The sequence below is a fragment of the Bos grunniens genome, chromosome 26 (assembly GCF_055505025.1).
Source record: "Bos grunniens cultivar Pamir isolate PY7600 chromosome 26, Bosgru_T2T1.0, whole genome shotgun sequence".
Taxonomy (NCBI): Eukaryota; Metazoa; Chordata; class Mammalia; order Artiodactyla; family Bovidae; genus Bos; species Bos grunniens.
In genome coordinates, this window is record NC_141190.1 from 21,291,377 (window position 1) to 21,317,480 (window position 26,104).

The 26,104-nt window shown below is 41.2% G+C and overlaps 1 protein-coding gene and 1 non-coding gene across 14 annotated transcripts; both read right to left on the reverse strand.

The window, feature by feature from the left end:
* Positions 1-530: 530 nt before the first annotated feature.
* Positions 531-25,697, reverse strand: CWF19L1 (CWF19 like cell cycle control factor 1). 13 transcript variants are annotated; one of them, XM_086377256.1, is made up of 14 exons: positions 25,589-25,697; positions 22,991-23,075; positions 21,040-21,102; positions 20,274-20,375; positions 18,624-18,810; positions 16,620-16,738; positions 15,216-15,300; positions 12,956-13,096; positions 10,965-11,079; positions 10,189-10,268; positions 5,544-5,753; positions 4,147-4,266; positions 3,654-3,751; positions 531-967 (listed from the first exon to the last, which is right to left on the reverse strand). In XM_086377256.1, exons 8-14 carry the CDS (start codon positions 13,067-13,069, stop codon positions 820-822), a joined length of 885 nt encoding a protein of 294 aa, XP_086233382.1. In that variant the 5' UTR covers positions 13,070-13,096; positions 15,216-15,300; positions 16,620-16,738; positions 18,624-18,810; positions 20,274-20,375; positions 21,040-21,102; positions 22,991-23,075; positions 25,589-25,697; the 3' UTR covers positions 531-819. The 13 variants fall into 13 exon arrangements, with proteins under 13 accessions (XP_086233382.1, XP_086233376.1, XP_086233380.1 ...); XM_086377250.1 differs by having other exon boundaries at positions 18,596-18,810; XM_086377254.1 differs by having other exon boundaries at positions 21,040-21,118.
* On the reverse strand, positions 4,458-4,605 carry LOC147344174 (small nucleolar RNA SNORA12). The gene has a single exon (XR_015155917.1). It is a non-coding gene; the product is annotated as a small nucleolar RNA SNORA12 (small nucleolar RNA).
* Positions 25,698-26,104: the final 407 nt, after the last annotated feature.

Here is a 26,104-nt window from a genome sequence, read left to right on the forward strand (position 1 = left end):
CTCAGGTAGTCTTCTTCAGCTTACAACTGTATTCATCCTACTTTCATCCATTCTCTTAACTTCACCTGTGGCCTATATCCTGATGAGCCCCCAAACCCTATCAGCAATCCAGAGCACCTTGAATTTGTAACTATCAAACAGCAACTAAAGCTCACTTCTCGGTAAAGGAGAACTCATCTTTTTAAAAATCTTGCCCCTTCTCTTCCCAATTAGACTGTAAACTATGGAACAACAGGAAATCATGTTGGGACATGGCTATACTCCTGGAGTCTAGAAAAATGTCTAGTACAGAGGAGTTAAGTATTTCCTGAAGGACTGAATGAGCTCTTTTCTATCAGTAAGATGAATTCTACAAGGGAAAAATGGCTAAGGCCTTGGGTCCCTTCTCCATTCTGGATTGCTCAGTAAGAAGCCACCTGTGAGATCCTGGGATAACAGCTGGACCTAAAGCCCTGGCCCCTCCTACTATATACACACACACACTACTTCATTTCACTAGTTACAGGTAACATGAACACAAGACACTTCCCAACCATGAAAAAGCATTTGGATTTTATATAGTTTAAATATTTTTGAAAATGTTGACAAACATAACCTCTACTTGGAACTGGATGACAGATATGCTTTTAACATAAGATCTTCATCCTAAAATATGACTTTTCCCAAAAAATATTCAATCTTAGGCCTCTTGCTACAGGCAGGTTCCATGGGAATACACAAAAAGAGGCAGGAAAACAGTCCCCATGGGAGACTGTTGTTTCCTAAAAAGCAGGCTGCTATTATACCCTGTGAAGTTCATCAAGTGCTTTTTCCCTTTACTCAGTCATCATCCACGGTGAAGTCAAAGGGCTCAAAGTCTTTCCGGAAGCGGCGAGCCAGAGTCTCCTCCTCTTCCTTACTCATCTGACACTTCCTCCAGTCAGACTTGTCAGGAATATTAAGGATAGCTTCACTAGCCAGGACCTCCCTGCAAAAAGAGGACAGAGAAGTCAAAATGGACAATATCCGTCCAAAACCTTCGATTCCTCTCCAGCCAGAGAGCTCTGCTCAGCATCACCCAAAAAAGGCATGCAAATTCCTCTAACTTTGCTCACACCATGTTCTCTTCCCTGAGGGCTATCTCTGCCATTCTATCTATCAAAATCACATCTGTTTTAAAGTGACCAGCCCAGGTCTTAGCTCTTCTCTAACTCCTCAAATTCCATTTACTCCTCTGAACAACCTGGAACTACGTTACTGCTACCTAGAGAATCAACATGACATAGTAGAAAGAGGGCAGGCCCTGCAATCAGAAAGAGACGAGACTGGATTCCATTCCTAGCTCTGCCGTTTGCTGTCTAAGAACAGATTACTTCATCTCTGTGTCTTGATTTCCTCGCCTATGACATGCAAAATAAGGGTTTTCTAATGTATGAAGATAACACAATCAAAGCACCAAACTAGTTGTAATTACATCCTGCCTTAGACTCTAGTTTCGTTATCTCAGGCCATTAATGGGCTGAGGGCACGGTGAAAAGTCAGGCACCTAGTATCATACCCTGATCTGACTTTCTGCCTTTTTTTTAGTGCCCTCAAGTCTATATAGGCACAATACCACATGCTCAATGTCAACAAAATCACCTCTCACACAAGCTATCTTCTAAATGCCACTGCTTTCTATTTTTACTTATTTTGATATATTAGAAATAACCCTATTTGTACATTTGTTTGGTTCATTTTCCACTTTGAAGCTACAGTAAATAGAAAGGCTAAAAACAAATCACAGAATCTTCTAAAAGTCAAAGGACCTAAGCTCAAGTTCTTATTCTCTGGGCAGACTATGAGACTACCTCTTCATCTGTAGAATGAAGATAGACCCATCCTTCTTGTACAGCAGGAAAAAAAAGATGTCTTCTCAAGTATTTTGTTAACTATAAAATGCTATGTTCCCTGGTGGTTCAGATGGTAAAAAATCTGCCTGCTAATGCAGGAGACACTGGAGACGCAGGTTTGATCCCTGGGTTGCGAAGATCCCCTGGAGAAGGAAATGGCAACCCACTCCAATATTCTTGCCTGGAAAATCCCAGACAGAGGAACCTGGCAGGCTACAGTCCATAGGGTGGCAAAGAGTCGAACATGACTGAGTGACTAACACTTTCACTATCACCTGTAAGTTACTACTCTGAAAAATACTCAGTGTTGAAAATACAACCAAATATCAAGAGCATAAAATCATTCAAAGAATCTCTCCTCTGTAAGCTTACATGCATGTGCCCTCAGTATCTAAACCTGTGTCTGCTGCTGAATCAACAACACAAAAGATAATGTCAGATGTCTGAAGCTCCTAATACACTTTTTCTCATTTATTATCTGCTTTGAAAATGTAGACAACTACATTTACTAGACTTGTCTACTGGTGGCAGTCTCTTAGAGGCTTTCCAAATTGGCCCAAAAATGGTTCAGAGTTGACTCAAAGCTCAGTTCTAACTAGGGAAAAAAAACCACTGCAAAACACAGACACCAGCACCAGATAATCTGTCCTGCACATTTTTCCAACTACCCTCCATAATCTCTTCTTGCCAGCAAACTCCTGCCTTCAGTCTCTGCCTAATTTATACCACTCCCTGTACAGTCGTACAGTCATGTTCTCCATGATGTGAGGAACAGAAATGAAGCCTCATCCAAATCTTTAGGACACTTCAGAGTACTGAGTTAAGACCTCAATTTTGGGGTCCAGCAGGCCAGGTCACTGTGACCATGGACAAGCTACCTCACCACTCTAGAGCCACACTGTCCACTACTAAAGCCACCAGCATGCTTGGTCATGTCCAGCTCTTTGCAACCTCACGGACTGTAGTCCACCACTCTTACGTCCATGGGATTTCCCAGGCAAGAATACTGGAGTGGGTTGCCTTTTCCTCCTCCAGGAGATCAAACCCACGTCTCCTGCAACTCCTGCATAGGCAGATTCTTTACCACTGAGCCACCTGGGAAACCCAATGAAGGCAGTAGCCTAATATATTTAAATTTAATCATAATTAATTAAATGAAATTAAAAATTGAGTTTCTCAGTCACATTAGCCACATTTCAAGTGCTCGGTAATCACCAGTAATGGGGCTGGGGATTACTGTGTAGGACAGTGTAGATTTATAGAATATGTCTATCATCATGCAAAGTTCTACTGGGCACTCCTCCAGAGTCTCATTCTCCAGACTGGTAAACTGGGATGACAGTACCTACCACACAGAGTTTAGAAGATTAAATGAGGCAATGCATGGAAAGTTCTTGGCACAGTGCCTGGCACAGAGCACATGTTCATAGTAGCATTTTCCTCCCTTGGGCTAGAATGCCCAGGCACCAGGTTTACCCTCTAAATCTCCCTCTCAGGCTCAACTTCAGCCCTTTCATGATGCCTTCCATCAAGCAGAAATGGCTCTCCCTTCTCTGGATTTCTAAAGTACATTGTTCCTCAAAACTTTTTTATGGTACTTTCCACATTCTACATTACATTACTGTCATATACGTTAAGTATCTGACTTGCCCTAAGACTATTTGCTCCTTAGGGCAAGGACTATTTCTTGTTTGGCTTTTTATTTAACTCGTCATGCAGCCCACTACTTTATCCAGAGTAGGTCTAGTGAAAACACATTTAAAATAAGAAAAATATACAAACCTTCCAAACTGCAAAGGAAAATTCTTTTTAATTCTGTGGAAAAGTTTCTCTCCTGTGTCAAGTTCAACATAAAAATATGCTGCTCCTGGCTGTGCAATCTACAGTAAACAGAGTCATATGAGGACATGTAATAGTACTTTAAACATTGAAAATCCCAGCCCATCTCTTAAGAGCTTTAATTTGGCAAAGAATTTAGAAGTATAAGAACTTTAATACAACAAAAGTTTAAAAAGACACTGGCAGATATTACAACGATCCTCCCAGTGGCACCTACCTTCCTAAGTTCCTGCCTTAGGAAATTTCTGATTTCTTGCCCTTCCCAGGAAAGCACTAAGGAACTGCTATAATATAATCTTCATCTCTAGTCACATGCTCGAGCACCAAATTGTCACCTGCCTATTTAACATTTGTTGAATGCCTCTGAGTACCTCAGGCTCTATAGGCTAGAAACCCAATACTTCCCCTGGAATATCACCTTCCTCTCCTGTTTTACCTGCTTGATGTCTGAGTGCTCTGGGATTTCCAGGAGCTCTATCTGCTGTTCCTGTGCCTGAGTGATGAAGGCGTCTTTAATGTCATCAGTAGCACAGCTGCTGAGTGGCACAGGAATAACCTAGGGGTGGGGGGGAGACAGGAAAAATTCTTTGTGCAGGTCTCAGAGAGGTTGTGCCTCCCGCACAGTCTCTGAGATGTAGCAAATTCATCACAGGGGTGGAGGAACACCCCTCAGCAGACATTTTCCTCAGGCCAGACAGGTCTATGTCATCCTGTCTGTAAGGACTTAAACTTATGAGACAGCCTTTCACATGTGGGAGGCCATCTCTGATGCAGAAAAGGCTAGAAAGAGATCTCTTTGTCATCAAGCCTTTTCCAGCTCCTATATAATATATGTGGCAGAGTCAGGCCCATTTGAAAACTTAACAAATGTGCCAGAAAGAAAACCACCACAATGACATTCAAATTACCCATAACAGTCTCTGAATTTCTGAGCTGGAAGCCCTGGGCAAGACCTGAGACTGCTTCCTACCTGTGAACTGTCACTCATGCTAAGCTTCACACAAAATAGCCACTCTCTTTCCAAACTCTTATCTGTCAAGGCCCAAATCTTTCCTGGGACCTTCCTGAACTATCCATTTCTTTTCTCAACAAGGCACTTACTACCTGTGCTATTCAGTTGTGCTGACTATGCACTTCCCTGGAAGTCCCTGGAGTTATCACCAGAAACTATAACCTTTTAGATGAATATTATTTAAATATTAATATGAAAGTTCATACTAAATTTTTTAAAGTATTAAGTCAACTATTCAAATACTTAATCTTATATTAGAATCAAACACTTAAATATTTATTAAAATTAACATTTGTTGATGGGCACTTGGATTGTTTCTAAGTCTTAGCTGTTGTAATAGTGCTGCTATGAAAACTGGGGTGCATGCATCTTTTTGAATTAAAGGTTTTCGTCTTTCCTGGATATATACCCAGGACTGAGACTGCTGGATCATAGGATCTATCTTTAGTTTTCTGAGAAACCTCTATACTGTTTTCCATAACGGCTGCACCAATTTACAGTACAACCCAAGTGTCCATCAACAGACGGCTGCCTTAAGAACATGTTGTATATACACACGATGGAATACGAAAAATGATGAACTGTTGCCATTTGCAGCAGCATAATAGGTGAACCTAGTAGAGGGAATTATATTCAATATCTTGTAACAACCTATAAATAGAAAATGATATTTTATATATATATACAAGAACTGAATCACTTTGCTGTACATCTGAAACTAATACAATATTGTCAGTCAACTATACTTCAAAAAAATTAACATTATTTAAATATTTATCAATATCCAGGCCCTTCCAAGCTCTTGGACAGAGATCACATACCTGTAGCTGCAGGTGATGGCTTTTATAATTCCTCTCAAATAGAACACAGCGTTTGCCTCGACTCCTAAAGAACCTCCTCAAGGTAGCCTTGTACTTCTCCACCTCTTCTACCACCTCTGCTGAAAGCTCCACCACTGACTGGTAGTGTCCAATGGGCAGAATGAGGACATGGTCATCAGATAAGCCTCCTTTGGCCAGGGCAAGGTAGCACTGAACAGGAAGCACACAGAAGTGAGACTTCAGTCCTGCATGTGTGATTCTTCAGAGAAAAGCCTCTACTAAGTGTGAGCTGCTAGGGTGTGGGGCAAGTGCGCCAGAGGCTACCGGCAGAACTTCTCCTAAAAAAAAATCTGATTTTAGAGGTTGACAACATTGTTGTCAAGTACCCGCTAAAGAATGAGGTTAGATCCAACAAATTTCTATGCAACTATCAAATGAACTGGGGAAAAATGAGCAGCACACAGCCTGGCTTTTGGCTACAAACACACCAGAGCTGAAGGAGACTAGAACAACAAACTTGGTTTTTCCTCCCAGGCTCCAAACTTGAAACAATTTAACAATTTTCCAGTGACTATCACTCAACCCACAGGAAGATACCACTTCTGATTTCAAAGAACCACTTCTGATTTCAAATGAACTACTTCCCCTACAGTGACACCTAATTCCACCCCTAAATATACTTCCTGGGTTCACGAAAAAGGCTAAGATGATATGATTATCATCATCATCACCAATGTCCCTACAGCCTTAAGCTGCTGACTGACCTTTACAAAATGAAAGCAAACATAACCTAATGGAGAAGGAAGAAGAAGAAACTTCAAACTCAGGTACATCCAAAGAAAACTACGGTTCCCAGCAATGGCTGTGGACAGCTAAACAGCAACTAAAAGTATTTCTGTCAAAACCCAAACACACAAGACTGCTCTGCCACTCAGACATACTTTGAAGGGAAGAGAGCAGAGAAAGGGCCAGGCAAATGAAGGTACCAGAGCTTTAGAAAAACAATCCGAAGTATACTTTTAGTGTGGTGCCTTCAAAGTTAAGACTGAACGAAAGAGTCATTTATTTTTCATCTACCCTGAGAAAGCCCAACAGAAAGACAAGATAGGTAACAGCAACAAACTAAAGCATTATCATCCTTGCTCTCCTTGGCACAGAGGACTGAACACATCTACAGAGTTAATATTCCAGATGACTAAAGTTCATCAAAACCTCATAAGCACTAAAACAGTAAAAAAAAAAAAAAAAAGTACAGTAACCAATGTGATTGTGTTTGTTTTAAAAGGTTACTCTAGAAAATTACATTTTCTAGCCTTTATGTCAGAGGGTTGCTGCCATAAATGGCAGTTTTTATATTGTGATGTGCCTTGAAGCTACTGAAGGCTTCTAGTCTAGACTAAACAGCACCCCTAAGGCAGTACCTTCTAGTTTTTGTGACGTTTCAAACTTGCCCAGTCTCTTCCCTACTTTTCAAACTCTCAACTTCTAATCTGTGCTGTACTTGAATTCATCTCTAATTTTATCTATGTAAGTAGGACCTGAATGAGTATTTCTCCCATAAATGCATGGATTTTGCAGTACTTATTCTGGACTCTTAGCAGCCTGCAACTGCTTTTACCAACTTAAACCTATGGGTCATTAGCATACTTCTATGTATACCCCTTGAAGAAGGCATGGCTGTTGCTGCTGCTGCTAAGTCGCTTCAGTCGTGTCCGACTCTGTACAGCCTCATAGACGGCAGCCCACTAGGCTCCTCTGTCCCTGGGATTCTCCAGGCAAGAATACTGTAGTGGGTTGCCATTTCCTTCTCCAAGGCACACATGCATGTGAAATTGCTCTGTGTGACCCTATGGACAGCAGCCCACCAGGCTCCTCCATCCACAGGATTCTCTAGGCAAGAATACTGGAGTGGGTTGCCATTTCCTTCTCTGGGAAGGCATGGCAATGACAGAGAAAAGCCAGGGGAAAAAAGAAAAAAGCCAAGGGGATCAAAAGGAGTGGTTGCAGAGACGGGACTCCAAGTCCTCAGCCAGATACCCACAGGTCACCAGACATTTGCAAGAGATTTCTACCAACAAAGGACAGTGCAGGTAAGGGTAAACTTGATTGGTAGGTAAGCTACCAATCAAGTAGCTTTGGTAGCTAAGTACCAATTGGTAGGTAAGCCAAAATCATCAGGTGACCTCCTATCTGTCCACAATCAAAATCTGATATGCTTTTTGCCCCTCTAACTTCAGGTCAAGATAAGAAGCACAGAGTTTTCCTTGAAATTCCCCTAGGCTCATACCCCAGTAAAAGACCCTCATTATCAGGATAAGCTGAGGAAAAAAAGGTCATCCCCAGGAAACAAAATCAGAATAAATCAATGAAAAATGGATGAAAGTATCTGCCTACAAAAGCATCACACACTACGAAATGATCTGTATGTATTATCCTCAGGAGCCTTGGAAAATAGCTATTTCTAGTATGGGTGACTAGGGTGCAACTGTAACTCTGAAAATTAAGCTTCTTTTCACTCTAAGTGAATGAAAAAGAAGGATAATGGTCTGTATGGATCCCAGAAGAATGAGGGTCAAAAATGAGTATTATTTAATATAATATCTAAGCAAGTCATGCCCAAGGAAAAGCATTTGGGAAGTCTGAAATAGGATGACTTTACAGTGAGATACATGTATTCCATCAGAACTTTTCATAGCCTGAATAAAATCCTTCTCAAGATCATCCAGTTGTCACAGTCTGATTGCTTACCCAGCAATCTTATAATTATCATCTTGGGTTCCCAGATACCCAGACCAGAAATGTGGATGTGAGTCTTCCTGTCATTAGGAAGCTATATCCTCTATTACTAGGCAAAACTGAGAACTTATCACTTTAGTCTTTTATAATTAGTGTAAATCAGTTCCCAACACTACATAGTTACTATAGATAAAAATTAATAAACTCAAGTTTTAAAATCTGAAGATACAAAAAAAGAATACTAACATTTTTAGCCGAATATGAGTGTATAGGCAACAGAGGACTCCTTTTCAGGGACAAAGAAAATCATTGTTTCAAATGGTAATTCAAAAAAGCAAATCATCATCCCCAAATAGTATGGAATAAAAACATATAAAGTTCAAGAATTTCATAAAAGCATCACCCTAGGAAAGCCATACCTGTTTGTCAGAGAGGAGGGAAAGAAGGAGGAATCTTGACAGCTCCCGCCTGCCAGACATAATAGTAACCGCTTGGACCGGCACCTTACCTCCTCACTCACTCCCTAGACCACCCTCACACCCAGACCTGGGTTTCACCAGGCTGGGCCTGGCTGGACCCTGTCCCGGGCCGAGCCAGACTTACATACCGCCCTGGGCCAGAGCTGTCAGCCCCGCGAAGCTAAGGGCAGCTTCCACCACATGAGGCCTCATCCCCAGGCAGGCTCACAACCCTTTGTCTGGAAAAAAAGGGGGCTGCTGGTATTGACAAGTTCAAGTCCTGCCCTCCCTGCCCACCTGCCACCCTGCACCCCACTGCCTGCCTTCCAGCTCCTTTTCAAAGCATCAACTGACCAACTCCGCCTCCAGCAAGGGAGGCAAGACCCTCAACCTCCTCCACCTCTCCGTCTCTGTCTTCCTCCTCCTACACAAACCAGGGCACCGGGGGCCGCTCAGCCTACGCAGGAGCGGCGCCCACCGGAAGGTCAAGTTCCCCTTCTCCAGCAGACAGCTGCGACAGCCAGGCCTGGGGTGTCGTCTTCCCCCTGGACTACTAAGAGCCCTTTCAACATAGCTCTCCCCAGCACAATTTCCCCAAGATCTAGTCCGCCCGTTAACCCTCCTTCTCTTGGCACCCCAAATCCCCCAGGCTCATCTAACTCTGCCATCTCTCTCATCGGTCCCCTAAAAAAAAAAAAAAAAAAGAAGGAGGAATCTTGTGAAACTGATTCTACTAAACCACAAGAGAACTGCTATAGTTGCCACGGTCAAGATAGACAATATCAAATGTTGGGGAGGATGTAGAAAAACAAGAACCCTCATACATTGCTGGTGGGAAAACAAGATGGTGCAGCTGTTTTGAAAAATAGTTTGGCAGTTTCTTAAAAAGGTAAACATAAAATTACAAACAACTCCACTTCTTAGGTTAGGGCTATCCAAGAGAAAAAACATATGTTCACACAAAGACATGTATGCAAATGTTCACTAATAGCCATAAAGGGGAAACAACTCAAATGTCCACTTAGTGAATAAATAGAAAAAATGTAGTCTATCCATACAATGGAATACCATTTGACAAGGAGGAATAGAAAACTGATACAGGCTACAACATGAATAAGAAGAATATTATGCTAAGTAAAAGGAGCCAGACGCAAAGATGTACAATTCCATTTATACGAAATATCCAGACGGACAAAGTAGACGAGTGGTTTCCTGGAACTGAGGGTGGGTGTGGGGATTAACTGGAAATGGGCATGAGGACTCTTACTGAAGTGATGAACATGTTCTAAAACTGTATTATGTGATGGTTGTACAATCAGTAAGCTTACTAAAAGTCACTGAATTGCACACTTAAAGTAGGTAAATTTTATATGTAAACCATGACTCCATAAAGTCAACAGAAAAGAAACAGGTGTCTTCCTCTCTGCAAGAGGTTCATGGAAGTAACTCACATGTGTGCCAATGTTGACCACCAAATGCTTTTCCACTTCAGGGCTGGCAAGGCAAAACCAGCAGGGTCCTGGAGGCTGAGCTTCACGTGGGAGAAAGACAAATGTTACCACGGTGCAAGCACTACAGCACATAACCACCGACAGAACACGGCCTTGTCTGATCTTTGTGTCCTGCGAAGACTGTGTTACACACTACTGCCACAGCGGGTCTGCTGCACTCCCACTATGACCCCCGCCCCCATCGCCATTATTAATGAAACTAAATGTCTACAGACGTTCTGAATTGGTAACCAGTCCACAGGTAGGGGATCTACAAGTGATAGCCATAGCATGTAACTGGCAATTGACTGCAATAAGAGAACATTCAACTGGGTGTCTGGAGCCCCATTTCTAGTTCCAGTCATGCCACCAGCTAGTCACATGACGCCAGGAGTTACAAAGTCAACTTCTTCATCTTTGAAACAAGTGGGTGGAAAAGAAGATCTCAATGTATTAACAGCTATCTTTGCTAACATTTTGATTATTATTTTATAAACCTGCACTGGTTTTGTAGGCTCTTAACCTTCTGTTTTACAGACATGAAGGAAAGGAACTTTCTCCATAGTTCTTACAGAAATAGCCTCAGACAGCATCAAAGTCAAGCCATCTTTGCATCCTTTTGTTTTTATTATTGATCTTCTGCCAGAAGAGGCCCTTTGAGCAATGCTGCTTCCCAAACAAGACCCAAAATAACCATTATTGCCCACAGAAGAGACCTCTGGAGCCAAGGTACTTACGAGGTTTGCGAGGCTGCTTTGGGTGAGGAGAAGACTTGCTATCTCTGCCTGTAGATGAACGCTTCCTTCCCTGCTTTTCATTTAAATCAAAGAAAAACTGGCAGGCTGATTCTTCCTAGAACAGCCAATAGAAGAGTAAATGTTATTAAACTAACCTTTAAGCAAGTAGCCAACCATCACACACAAGGGAACATTGCTACCTTCCTCCCAGCCCTTTCTGCCTAATCTAGCGAAGCAAAATAGTTTGCCAGTCCTGATGCCTGGACTCAGTCACACCTCTCAACACTTATATAACTAAGCTACCAAATTCATCCCTTTGGAAAAGCAAATTAACATGTAAGTTATACAGCAATTCTTGCCTAAAACACAATAGCATGATCCCGCCCAAATCCCTTTCCCTCTCTCAGTAGGGCTGTAGTAGTCTTATAATTTCACAGATCAAACGACTTTAACTGAGTTTTAATTTAAAAAAATAAAAGGCTGCTCATTAAGAAGGTCTAAGAAAGCAGACCATTCATACTAGTAAGGGAACTTGACATTCCTTGCTTGAGTGAAGGGAAAATGAATTTCAGAAAAGTCTGCTATTAAGAAATCTCTTCAGAGTAAATCTTATTGACCTACTACCACTCATTCAGTTCAATTCAGTTCCAGTCACTCAGTCGTGTCCGACTCTTTGCAACCCCATGGACTGCAGCACACCAGGCCTCCCTGTCCATCACCAACTCCCAGAGTTTACTCAAACTCATGTTCATTGAGTCGGTGATGCCATCTAACCATCTCATCCTCTGTTGTCCCCTTCTCCTCCTGCCTTCAATCTTTCCCAGCGTCGGGATGTTTTCAAATGCGTCAGTTCTTCGCATCAGGTGGCCAAAGTATTGGAGTTTCAGCTTCAGCATCAGTCCTTCCAATGAATATTCAGGACTGATTTCCTTTAGGATGGACTGGTTGATCTCCTTGCTGTCCAAGGGACTCTCAAGAGTCTTCTCCAACACCAGTTCAAAAGCATCAATTCTTCTGTACTCGGCCTTCTCTATAGTCCAACTCTCACATCCATACATAGCATGACTACTGGAAAAACTAGTTTTGACTAGATGGACCTCTGTTGGCAAAGAAATGTCTCTGCTTTTTAATATGCTGTCTAGGTTGGTCATAACTTTTCTTCCAAGGAGCAAGCATCTTTTAATTTCATGGCTGCAGTCACCATCTGCAGTGATTTTGAAGCCCCCCAAAAATAAAGTCTGTCACTGTTTCCACTGTTTCCCCATCAACTTGACGTGAAGGGATGGGACCAGATGCCATGATCTTAGTTTCCTGAATGTTGAGTTTTAAGCCAACTTTTTCACTCTCCTCTTTCACTTTCAACAAGAGGCTTTTTAGTTCCTCTTCACTTTCTGCCATAAGGGTGGTGTCATCTGCATATCTGAAGTTACTGATATTTCTCCTGGCAATCTTGATTCCGGCTTATGCTTCATCCAGCCCACTGTTTCTCATGATATACTCTGCATATAAGTTAAATAAGCAGGGTGACAACATACAGCCTTGACATACTCCTTTCCTGATTTGGAACCAGTTTGCTGTTCCATGACCAGTTCTAACTGTTGCTTCCTGACCTACCACTCATTATAAGATAACAAATTACATTGCTACCAAGCACTTGGATCCTTGCCTGAAAAGTTAGGAACAGGGAATTAACTTTAGACAGGAAAGACTTTATATGTGTAACCCCAATATTCGAACCAACTTTAGACAATGAAAGACTTAAAATATAAAACGGTTAACCCCAAACTACAATTAAATGTACACACACACATTGATCCTACTGGAAATCTACTAAAGCTTTCTAATCACCACCACAATTTCCCAAAGGAGAAAAAAAAGAGATTAAGGTTCTAGGGATTAAACTTGCCTAATGAACTAAACTATAACCAGGGAAAAGACACCTGTAATGGGTAATCATGCCCAGAAAATGTCACCTCTCAATCAGAACCCACCTCAGGGGCAGGAGTTTGCTTTCCTGTGGACGCTTCCTTCCCAGATTTTCTGTACGGGTTTTCAGTGACATCTGGCGGCTGTTTTACCAGTTCTGCTGCATCCATTAGTTTCATAGGAACAATACTGAATGCATAAAGATACTTTGGAAAAAGAATAACAATATTATTATTTGCATACTATTTATGCAAATATAACCAACCTCCTGGATGTAAAATTCCACAAAAATCTTCAGAAACTGAGTAAAACTAAAGAGCAGCAACCAGCCTATCTGTAGTTCAGAGAATCCATAACAATGCCATTTCGGTGATCTTCGCAAGGGCTAACCACGAGCTGATAAAGTAACAAGCAACTATTCAAAGCCCAGCCCTTACATAAAACAACTAGCACTACAAGGCCTAGAGGGATTTGCTCCATAACCCTTGAAGACAAATTGCTTTTGTCTCTCAGTCCTTTATCTTTACATGTTGTAGTCCTTTAAAGGACTGGAACCTGGTGGTCCAGAGTCGATGATAAAAAAGTGAAAGAGAGAGCTGGAGGGAAGGAGGGAGAGAGAGAGAAAGAAAGACAGACACGGGGACCCAAGCTCTGATGGAGCAAAGGTGCTTTAATGATCTTTTGGTGAGTATATATAGGCTGTTGTACAAGAAATTTCTTTCGACAATGATAAAGATCAGAAAACCAAATGTACAGCAATCTAGTTCCAAGGGAACAAGGGATTAATAATGGTCACAAGGTCAGGAGACAATCCATATCTCAAGAAAGAGGATTGAGACTAAGCAGTTTTGTCGTAAGGAGAATGTTTACTGAAGGAGATTCAAGCCTGTCTCATCCTATGTCCTCAGTCCTGGGAGCGGTGTGCCTTTCCACCTGTTTCTGGCAACAGAAACTGATAAGGAACAGGGGATTTATGAGAAACAGCACATAGGAATCCTGTTAAACATTCCCTGACATTTGTGTACTTTGTCAATAGTCACTGTACTGCCCTTGTTTTTTTCCAATGAAAAACAACTTAGTGTTTTCCTTTGATTTTATACAATTTCTGCTATTTATGCAGATAAATTTTCTTAGGGATTAGTAGCAAGGAACTAAATATATAAATATCTAGAATCTTGGATGGACGACACAAATATTGAAAACTTTATTTGAGATATGAATAGATGCTTAACCTCACTACTTATCAGGGAAATACAACCGATTAACACTGACACACAACCTTCTTCTGTCAGGATGGCAAAAATGTCAATAAAAACTTGACACTACCCATTGAGAATGTAGACAGAAAACAGTCTCATACACTGCCGGTGGGGGTATAAACTGTAACAAAATTTTGAGATAATTTAATAATACTTGCCGATTTCAAAATGCGCATATTCTGAGTGAAGTATGCGTTGCTTAGGGCTAAGGCTAACAGGTCCCTAAAAGTAAAACAACAGACTATAAATACTGTAAGTGATACTCAGTCTTAAAAGGGCAGTTTAAAAAAAGGAAGAAAGGAAGAAGGGAGGAAAGGCAGATAAGTTGTTAATAAAAAAGAAATTACAAATCAAAACTTGCTAAGAATGCCCTGGGCCCCAAAGTTTGAGCTATTATGGAAAAAACAAAACAGGTATTTGCTTATCTTTTGCATGTACACTGTTCATGGCCTATTAAAGTGAGAAAATCTTCAGATAATTTATCTGTTTTCCCACTTGACTTACTGTTCTAATCTTTAGCTGTCCCAATCCACAATATCCTGGCTTTTGGCCTTAAAGAATCAGAAATGCTCTCAAGGAAGTGAGAAAACCAATATATATACTTTTCTGGTATATTCTCTTTCATTCACTTGCACAGTTTTCTCGTATAAAGCCAGATTCCAGGTATCACTAAGACTGCCCAAAGCCAAGGAGAGCTTAGGTAAATCCTTGGGAAGATTTTATTATTTAGGCTAAATGAAGTTGCTATAGTACCACCTGATGTCAAACCCTTGAAAAATACCCATGGAAACAACCACATGGATGTGGGAAGAAAGGAACATAACTCATTTGAAAATCTGCCTTTGTTCCACTGGGCCTATTTTCCCAAACCCTTCCCTAAAATCTCCTACAAAGGACCCAAGGAAACTGACCTTTCATTACCATATTACTACAAAGAGTAAAGTTGCTAAAGTACTGGGACATTACAGTTGGGAAGAAGAGAAGATCTGAATCCTAAACTGGGCAAGAGGAACATTTATCAGGCAGACAATGAATACTAACCAATCACCAAACACTCAACATTTACCTTTTTCTTTTCTGGATTTCCAACATTTGCCAGAGCTATAAACCTGGTGGCATGCTGTGCATTTTCCTGTAGAACAATGTGATTTCTGTAATATATTTGAAAGATAATAGGTTATCAACAAACTTTACTTTTTTTTGGCCGTGGCTCGAGGCTTGCTCATTCTTACTTCCCTGACTAGGGAGTGAACCCAGCAATGAAAGCACTGAGGCCTAACCACTAGACTGCCAATGACTTCCCAACAACAAACTTTACTTTTGATCTGCAATTATGAGATATGTAGACTCCAAGGGTCCATGAAGAGAGCACAGGCCTAAGTCCATCACTACATCACCACCAGTAATATCTCAGATGTTACCCATCCATTCAGTAGAATAATCATGCCTACTTCCCAGGGCTGCCGTTAGGGAAAAATGAGATCACGAATCTGAAAAGCACAAAAAACTCTGAGTTGGGCAACTGGCAAAATGTTAATAATTGCTAATGTAGGTTATGGGTTCAGGAGGGTTCATTATACTATTCTCTCTTCTTTTGTGTAACAATAGAATAGAATACCCTAATGGCTAATGATGTGAGAGCATCTTTTCACGCACCTATTGGCCATTGGTGTATGTTCTTCAGAGAAATACATATTTGCATCCTTAAAGGTTGAGCTGCCTTTGAGTGGCTTGTTCCAATAACCTTTTTTAGTGTATGGTTTCAGAGAAGAAGAGGTTTTTCCAGAAGGCATATATGGAGATATAAAACAAAAATCTGTAATATCTATGTTTATACCTTAGGCTGTGGGATTTATAGGGAAAGAGCAGGTTATATTCTTCTTTTGCTCACCTATATTTTTTGAACTTTCAACACATATATTGCTTTTGAATAAAAAAAAAAGTACAAATTGTTTAGGGATTATCCACGCCCTTTACAGTGACAATCATTCACAATAAATTTTACTTAACTCTATAACTTATAAAACACTGGTTTTATTTTTTCTGCAATATATCCTTTAAAAACTCCACCTCCAACCTATACTGAAAAAAAACAAGAAAAAAAATTGATACAAGTTTTTGATTCCTAACTTGAAATGTTTCTTATGTAATTACCCTGAGTTTAAGACTATACAAGGAGCACTGTTTAACCTGATCAAAACAGGACTTGCTATACATCAAGCTATGATGATTAAACAGCACTGTGATGTCAGACACTTAAGCCTACAAGGGGCTCTGTATTGGCAAATCCTTTGTATTTCAAATTAGGAAACCAAACTCAGAGAAGTGGAATGGTTTGAGAGTCACTTATTTCATGCCCGAGAAACTAAAAGAAACCAAGATGTAATATGGCTGAAATGAAAGGGAGAAGTTTACAGAGAAAATCCAAGCAAATTCTTCAAAAAACCAAAAAGAATGGAATGCTACTCACCGATATGGAAGCCTCTCATAATAGGTCTTTTCCAAAGAAGCAAAATGATATCTTGGTTTCAAGCCTGTGGCAAGACTGGAGATCAAAGCAGAGCCACATTTTTTGGTATCCACTTCTCCCTAGTAAACAGAAATTTAGTCATCATTAACAGATCTACAAGTTATCATGAAATGCAGAGATATAACAAGACACTTTGAAATGTCTTTGGAATTTTTATGTGGCTACAATGTGGCAGTAGAATTTGCATCATGAATTCTACTCTATGGCAATCAGAGAAACTCAAACACATAAGGGGAAAATGGGCTAATTACAAATGCAGAAATAAGAACAATAGTTAGAAGCCAGAAGTTAAGGAGGAAGGTTACTCCTCCATACAAACACCCAAAACAAGATTTATTAAAATCTCATTTGGGAAGGTAAGTATTTTCTCTCTGGAGCTCACAGACTGTGTGTCTATAATTCGCTTTGCTGTGCTCCTGTAGTTCTGATAAACAATCACTACAGAAGATTAAAATCAAAAGCTAGCTTTCAGGGCCCCTAGGATCCACAGAATATTTGCCATAGAACATTCAGGGACTTCATCACATAAGCATACAACCCTCTATTTTGCTTCAGTCAAGGAAAGCATGGTTTGCAGAAGGATACAATCATGCCCCTGGTTCAGTCTGTCAAAAGTTAGGCTTATTCCCAGAGCTTCCATTAACAACAAATTATGTGACCTCTCACCCATAAACCAGTTCATACTTTCTCTTAGAATGAAGTTCCAAGAGAAAAGTATGAACTGGTAAGAGAGAAATTATCAGAGTTAACTTTCCACTAAGTAAAGCAACACTTTCCTTTTGCCTTATGCTTGACTCCTTCAGCTGTCTGCTGAAGGGCAGGGAATTGGCCTTGAGGCTAGTATCTTAGGGACTGGTGTTTTTCCCCCTATAAATATGTGATTATTCATTTTCACCAAAGTCAACTTTAATCAAAAATTATAAACTTTTTTTAGCACCCTTTTCATTCTTCCTTATAGAGTATCACTTGTTCCTCCCATCATCACTTTAGTAGTCTTTCTCTGAATCTACTGCCTCTTATGTTCTAGTGGCAGAATAACCATGGATGTGTGGAAGGGGAAGAGCGTGGCCCTTCTACATTCAATATCCTGACACTGCCTGGTATTTTGTTGGCCTTTTTGGTCACAGACATATTGTGCTGAAGCTGATAGACAGTAGTCTACAATGCCCTTTTCTGGATCATCATTGATAACTCTGCGTCTAGGAACTGATATTTTTTCCCTACTCTTTACATTTTCCTTCACTGAAGCTCAGTGGATGCTTTCTGCCCTCATAGACAATCTTTCAAGGTCTTCCTTAGGCTTATTTTCCACCAGAGTAGCTCCCCATGATAGCCGTCACTCACCAACCTGGTGTACATCTTCTTCTTATAAATAATATTTAGATCAAATCCAATGACACAGTCCAATACATTCCAACATTAAAGCTTTCCCATCAAAGAACTACTAAGTTTTCAACATACTGTGTCCCAACTTTAGATCGCTATCTTCACTCCCATAATGATTCCATCTTTTAAAATATTTTAATAGCCAAAAATATATAATCTGGAATGGAAAGGGATAAATAAAACTGCAGAGCTGCCACTACCTACGAATATTTCACTGAATATTACTGACTCCTCAAAACATCTTAAGAAGGCTAAGAAAGGATACTTGAGGCAGAGACTACAATTCTTAAAAAGCTTTCATTTATAATTAAGACTTCAGCAATTTCATTGGTGAACTGTGTTTTCACAAGATCAACTTGTTTTCATCAGCCAATAGGCTTTAAGTATCCCCCAAAAAATTCACACAAGGTTTCTACTGAAAGGAACTAAGAACTGAAACACTCAAAGAGCAAAAAAAAGAAGAAAAAAAAGCTCAAATTAAGCCACTGCAATTTGCTTTTAGAAATTCCAACTGAACAAACACTACTCACAGAAGAATTCCCAAAGTTCCCCACATACTTGGGCCACGGGGATGTGAGCAAGATATCAACACCCTTAAACTGGGGTGTTGAACACAGCATTGTCCTTAGGGAAGACACATCCTTGGGACTGAAACTGTAACCTGGGACAGGCTCATTTAAGGACTCTGTCCCACTGAGGTACACAATCTGTAGTCCTGAACTTCCAGTGAAGACACCTTTACGACCTGGGTTCAAAGAAAATGGAAAAGTTTTAGTCAAACTGCAGAAGGAAATGTCACACTGGTGATGAATCTCTTTCATGCCCCAACTCTCTTAAAGCCCACTTCTGGCTCCCAGGTCTCAACGGTGGACAGCTACAACAGTATTCCTGTTCAGTACACAAGAGCTGTCCTTATGTGGAAGCTGCTGGAGCCCACAGTCTGACTGCTCTAGGTGCCTCACAACTGAGAAAACTTTGGAAGCACTGATTAAGAAAAAGGCTTTCTGCCTTCTAGAGACTCCATAGGGACTAAAAGAAATCTAGACACCTAGAGTGGCACTGAGAAGACAAAAAATAATTGCAGGTTTGAGTAAGCTCTAGTCTAGAACAGATGTGCACTTTATGAAGGCAGACACTTCCAAATGAAGGAACACATTAGGAAAGAGCAATTATTTAGGAAATAATTTAGGAAATATTTAGGGGAAAAAAAAGAGACTCTGCCATCTTCTCAATTTATTCCTGGCTTGTGCCCTTGATTCTCTTCCTTTGTGTTGCCTCCAGAACCTTGTTCCATCAGCTTTCACCTCCCTTTCATCTACTGAGTCTCACATGGCTCTTTCCACATACTGACTCATTATGGAACACATATACTGACTAACAAGAATAACGAAGTAATAAAGAACACACATACTAATTAAAAAAAAAAAAAACACTATAAAGGAGCATTTATAGCAAAGGAAATGTGGAAGCTTTCTAAAGAAAAGAGAGACCAAGAGAGAGGAAATGTGAAGAGTGGTTGAGCCATTTTAGAAAAAACTTAGTTGAATGATGCAAGAAGCAGTAGTGGTTGAAGGAGGGGAGCAGGGGAAGAAGGAAAACAAAATATGACTTTTTTTTTTTTTTTAAAACAAAACAAAAAAAACAGCCAGATACTGAAAGGACCCACTATAAGAGTTTCAGGGGGTTGCAGAGGAACAACTTTAACCTGGAATTGAAGAGTGGACCTTGAATTGGAAAAAGGACAAGAAAGTAGTGAAAAAGCCAAGGACCAGCATTAAAAACTTGAGTTTTTTAAAACCTCAGTGAAACCTAGAGCTATAGGAATTAGGAGTCTAATTAACAAATAAGCTGTATGTATCTAGTAATGTTACACGGTGAGACACATACATGGAGTTAAAAAAATAACACACACACACTTTATACTTTAGGTACTCCAAACATTGTAGTCAAACAGTTTACTCCTCTAGTTGACTGAAACAGTATATATTGGGTTGTGGGAGTACAAGGAGATTGGGGAGAGGTGTGAGACACCAGAAACAGAGAAAAAATGACATAGTCTTAAACATATGGACATTGATTTTAGAAAAGAAGCCCCTCATCCCCATTCTCTCAGGCAGTAATGGCAGATGAATCCAGCCACAAATTTCCTAGAAGACTAATTCCTGGGACACATTATGTTCATTACAAACATACAAAATATCCACTTACCCAGATAAGTAATGTTTTCAGCTAATTCACACCCATCAACATCTTGGAAATATTTCACTGTTTCTTGGTTATTGGCACCCAGCACGTATGTCTGAATAGGAGCTAGTAAGAGAAACAGACATGACACTAGCTAGTTAGCAGATCTGCCTGGGGACCTGAGAACTGCTTCCCCAAAGGAAAAACATCCATAGTGAAGGTAGAGCCTGCAATCCTCCACGTGGAACATGCTCACCACAGAGGACATCCTACAGCCAACCTGTGGCTTGATTATCAAATGGTATCACTAGGCTTATCACATCTTGGACGGAATGGTCAATGTAGTTAGGAAAGCAGACCCAAAAGAGCTTCATAAAAAAAACATCAAAACTGAAAAAAAGGAAAGAACACATACAGTTGCATTATTCAATTCTTTCCTACTGAGAAGAGAATTCTTTTCCTGGAACTAAATCCAACCAAATTAAAAATTTGAACATTCAGATGCATAGACATTCTTCCCAGATCAATGCAAAACTCAAAGGCAAACTTTTAAATCACTAATATGTAAAAAACAACTTGGCAAGAACCAGGGAGCCTTAAAACTTTGTTAGAAATCATGTTAAAAATAAGTTCTGGGGACTTCCCTGGTGGTCCAGTAGCCAAGACTCCACACTCCCAAAGCAGAGGGCCTGGGTTCAATGCCTGGTTGGGGAACTAGATCCCACACGCTGCAACTAAAACCGGGCAAAGCCAAATAAATAAAATATTAAAAAGAAAAGTAAGTTCATACCTTTCTTGACGCCAGTTTTATATTCTTTCCATTCGGCATCTGGAGTGGAGCCAAAGAAATTTCCTACACACAACAGCAGCTAAAATGAGTTTTTTAAACAGATATGAGATTTTTTAAAAAAACTATCAAATAGTACATAATTAATTGACAGTAACATTATTTGGCTAACTGTCCTATTTAATTATCTCTAACCAAATTTTCAGAGAAGGCAATGGCAACCCACTCCAGTACTCTTGCCTGGAAAATCCCATGGACAGAGGAGCCTGGTAGGCTGCAGTCCATGGGGTCACGAAGAGTAAGGCACACCTGAACGACTTCACTTTCACTTTTCACTTTCATGCACTGGAGAAGGAAATGGCAACCCACTCCAGTGTTCTTGCCTGGAGAATCCCAGGGATGGGGGAGCCTAGTGGGCTGCTGTCTATGGGGTTCCACAGAGTCGGACACGACTGAAGTGACTTAGCAGCAGCAGCAGCAACCAAATTTTTTCTTAATTTATAGAATTTCTAAACATAATTCTTTAACAATTGTAGTAGTTACTCTGAGTCTACCAATTACTGAATTTTGGCTCTCTAGCTGTCAAATACAAGCTGGTGAAGGGGATGAGAGGGTCAGGGAAAAAAATGGAGAAATCAACCTTGAAGAATCTGTGAAATACAAAACTTAGGTATCTCTCTGGTATTAGGTACCCTGAGAGATACAGGAAATAAAGGACACATTTTCTGCTTGTTGTCTTACTCAACCTTTAGCCCAATGAACAAATAATTCCCATACCTAGAATACTCTTCTGTACTCTTAAGAATTTAGAGTCCAGTAGTCAACAATACCGGAGAAGGCAATGGCACCCCACTCCAGTACTCTTCTTGCCTGGAAAATCCCATGGATGGAGAAGTCTAGTGGGCTGCAGTCCATGGGGTTGCTAAGAGTCGGACACAACTGAGCGACTTCCCTTTCACTTTTCACTTTCATGCATTGGAGAAGGAAATGGCAACCCACTCCAGTGTTCTTGCCTGGAGAATCCCAGGGACGGCGGAGCCTGGTGGGCTGCCGTCTGTGGGGTCGCACAGAGTGGGACACAACTGAGAGACTTACCAGCAGCAGCAGCAGCAGCAGTCAACATTACATAACAATCAGGGCTCTTTAGTTTGTGAAGCATTTGCACATATATTGTCTGACTTCATCCACACCATATACCCATGAAATAGATCTGTGCTTCCCAAACCCAGTAATCAGAATCACTAAGGGAGGTTTTTCCAGTAGTCATGTATGGATGTGAGAGTTGGACTATAAAGAAAGCTGAGCGCCAAAGAATTGATGCTTCTGAACTGTGGTGTGGGAAAAGAGACTCTTGAGAGTCCCTTGGACTGCAAGGAGATCCAACCAGTCCATCCTAAAGGAGATCAGTCCTGGGTATTCATTGGAAGGACTGACGTTGAAGCTGAAACTCCAGTACTTTGGCCATTTGATGCAAAGAGCTGACTCATTTGAAAAGACCCTGATGCTGGGAAAAGATTGAAGGCAGGAGGAGAAGGGGATGACAGAGGATGAGATGGTTGGATAGCATCACCGACTCAATGGACATGAGTTTGGGTAGTCTCCGGGGGTTGGTGATAGACAGGGAGGCCTGGCGTGCTGCAGTTCATGGGGTCGCAAAGAGTCAGACACTACTGAGCGACTGAACTGAACTGAAGGGAGGTTTTGCTAGTCTGTTTTCAGTTTTGTGTAAAGTAATAAAGTAATAAAACTCAAATTCAAGAGTATAAAAAAGTCTACAGTAAACACATCATCCCCTTTCCCATACCACTCTTCAGCTACTAAATTTCCATGCTCACAAAAGAAACTCAGTCTAACAAGAGAGTAGGTGTTCCAGAAATGTATAAAGAAGCCCAAACTTTAATATGTTTGATTACAACAATCAAATTTTTAAATGCAGTAGAAAGAAACATCTTACATCAAAGTTTCCACTTTTCTTCTGAATTGCTCGAACTCTATTGAATAAAGCATCAAACTTTCCTTCGACATCTCCACATGCCAAGCTGCAAATAATAATAAATGTTAAAGCACTTCAGGATACACAAATGGGCCTGCCAGGTTTGGTATATATACTAGTCTTCCTGGATCAGGGAGATTTGTGTTCCAGTCTCTCTGAGGTTACCTGAGGGGTTCAAGGCATGTGAACTATTAGTGACTGCTGGGCGGCTCCACCTGAAGGTCTCACCAGTTATCTTCACCATATCTAAAATTTAGCTTATCATTTCCTCCAAAATTGAACCAGTTTCTTCTCACTTGCCAAGTTTTGTACATAAGTCTACTGCCAATCGGAGAAGGCAATGGCACCCCACTCCAGTACTCTTGCCTGTAAAATCCCATCAACGGAGGAGCCTGGTGGGCTCCAGTCCATGGGGTCGATAAGAGTCGGACATGACTGAGCGACTTCACTTTGACTTTTCATTTTCATGCACTGGAGAAGAAAATGGCAACCCACTCCAGTGTTCTTGCCTGGAGAATCCCAGGGACACAGGAGCCTAGTGGGCTGCCGTCTATGGGGTCGCACAGAGTCGGACACGACTGAAGCGACTTAGCAGCAGCAGCAGCAGCTACTGCCAATTTGATTACCAAGAGGCAAAAATCCCCCATGCAGTCATCAAGTCTCTTCAATTCCTTTTACAAGTATCTTTTGTGATCCTCTTGTAGCTTCCATTTACACTGCCACTATCTTAGCACAGGATTTCAGGCATCCATTCAACAAACACACACTGAGCACCTACAGTATGCTTTGCTAAGTGCAGTGTGCCAAGTACTATGCTGAGGACATGTCAAGGAATATAAAGAAGAGGAATTTTCTTTATATTCTCTGCCTCAGGACAATTATGAGGCAGAGCAACTGAGAGTCCTGTAGTTACTGAAGAGGCAGAATCAGAGAGAAATATAATGAATCTGGTATTGGCTACAACATAGGGAATATACTTACATTTCCTCTAATACCTTCCCTTCTTCCTGTCCATCCTACATAAAGCCAACAGTTCAATGTTCTTTCCTCAAAATCATTAAGACAACTCCACAGCCAGAGAGATGACAGCTTTTCACAAGTCCCTGATCTCTTTCCCCAATGTTTTCTCCAAGTTCCAAAACAGAAACCTTCTCTACTGTCAATCTGATCACTCTCTCTGTCTCTGCCATTCCCTTGGGGTGGTGACATCTCCTAACAGTCCCACTCTACCCATCTTGAATCTAAAAGATTTCCCATCTTTCAAGGCCAAGCACATCTCTAAAGCCTTCCTGACCAGCTCAGAAAGTCCTCTTCTCAAAACTTTAGAAACCCAAATAGCTTTTCAGAGCAAACTCTGTAATAAATTATTTGGCACGTTCATTTATCTTCGGAGCACCACCTCTTCTAGGAAGCCCTCCAGTCCCTATCAATCACCAATTCCTAGTGCTCCCAAAGGACCCTGCACTTCCTCTTTCATAGCAGTTGTCACATGGAATTACCATTGTTTGGGGGACAGCCACTGTCCAGTCTGTACATCATAAGACACCTCAAAACTCATCATCTCCTCATCTGGGCCCTTTGCCACGGTTTCCAATCCTACTGAAGAAAAACAGAAATCTAGGATCCAGACTATGCTGACTTCTTTGCACTCATAACCAAACATCTCCAAGCCGTGTTGATGTCCTCTCTTTAACAGACCTTGAATTTCTGCACTTTTCTTCTTCATTTACCTAGTCCTAGCTGTCTTCCACTTTGGCTCCAATTTTTTTTTTCACACTGCTGCCAGAATCGCTTTCCAAAATGAAAATTTGATCATGTCAAGGTGTTCGTAAACATTCTAGTGACTTTTTTGAAATAAAGACAAAAAAAAAAGACTATTAATCAAAGTTCAATCCTCACTTCCTTGATTCCTCACATTAACCCAAATATCCTATATAAATCCTCCCAGAACCGTGAACCTTTTCCTCCTGACATTTACCAGGACCATAATTTAACATTTATCTGGTTTCCTGATTAATATTTGTTCCCCTAAACTATAAGATCCATTAGGGCAGGAATTCCATCTGTCCAATGCCTGGCGCACTGCAACTGTTCAATCAATGCTGTTGAATGAATGGATGAATGGAAGGCTTCTCCTCACCACCCCCCTGAAAAAACGCGCCAGGGCAAAGGTCCTCTCTCTCTCTGTTCAGTCGAACCCTGCCCAGGACCCATAAGTGGGCCCATGCCTACAATTTTTGGCTAATAAATATACTGCAAGGAGAAACGAAGGGGAAATTGATATATATCAGAGGCCAGGAAGGCCTAACATGAAGACCTGACTCTGACAGCTTCCTCTTCTCTCTGCGACTGTAGACAATAGTCTCCCGCTTCAGAAGCGAAAACAATCGGGAGAAGAGGCCTGCTTGCCGTGGCCAGGCAAAGACGCGATAGGAGCTCACCAGCAGGCTCCGGGCTTCCACCCCGGGCTTTCCTCCTTTCTTCACGTCTTTAGAAAAACCCTCTCCAGCAGACACAAACACACAGAGACACACAGGCTTCGGACTCAGGTTCACTTACAGGCGCAGCGGTTTCTGAGCCATCTGCGTTAACAACCTGGGTTGGACCGACCAAACAAAGCTGGAATTGCGAACCCACGCGACTCCGGAAAACTCGGCCGCACGGAGGTAAGACGACAGCCCGCCCAACCAATGAAAACTCAGTAACCTACAGAGAGCGCCGAGGGACAAAGTTCTCTCCCAGATAGTTTCGCCTCGCGGAGGAACCGCAAAAGGAGCGTTAAAAGAGGTAACGAAGGAAAACATTCCGACTGTAATTTTTGTATTTGGCGGCAATTGAAATTAGTGAGCTGCTAGAAAGCTGTCTGCACAATGTTGGCCCCAACCTAACCATGTCACTCTGGTAGGCAAGACAGACTCCCTGCACACATGCTTTTTATAAGTTTTCTGTTCAGTTCAGTTCAGTCGCTCAGTCGTATCCGACTCTTTGTGACCCCATGAATCGCAGCACGCCAGGCTTCCCTGTCCATCACCAACTCCCGCAGTTCACTGAGACTCACGTCCATCGAGTCGGTGA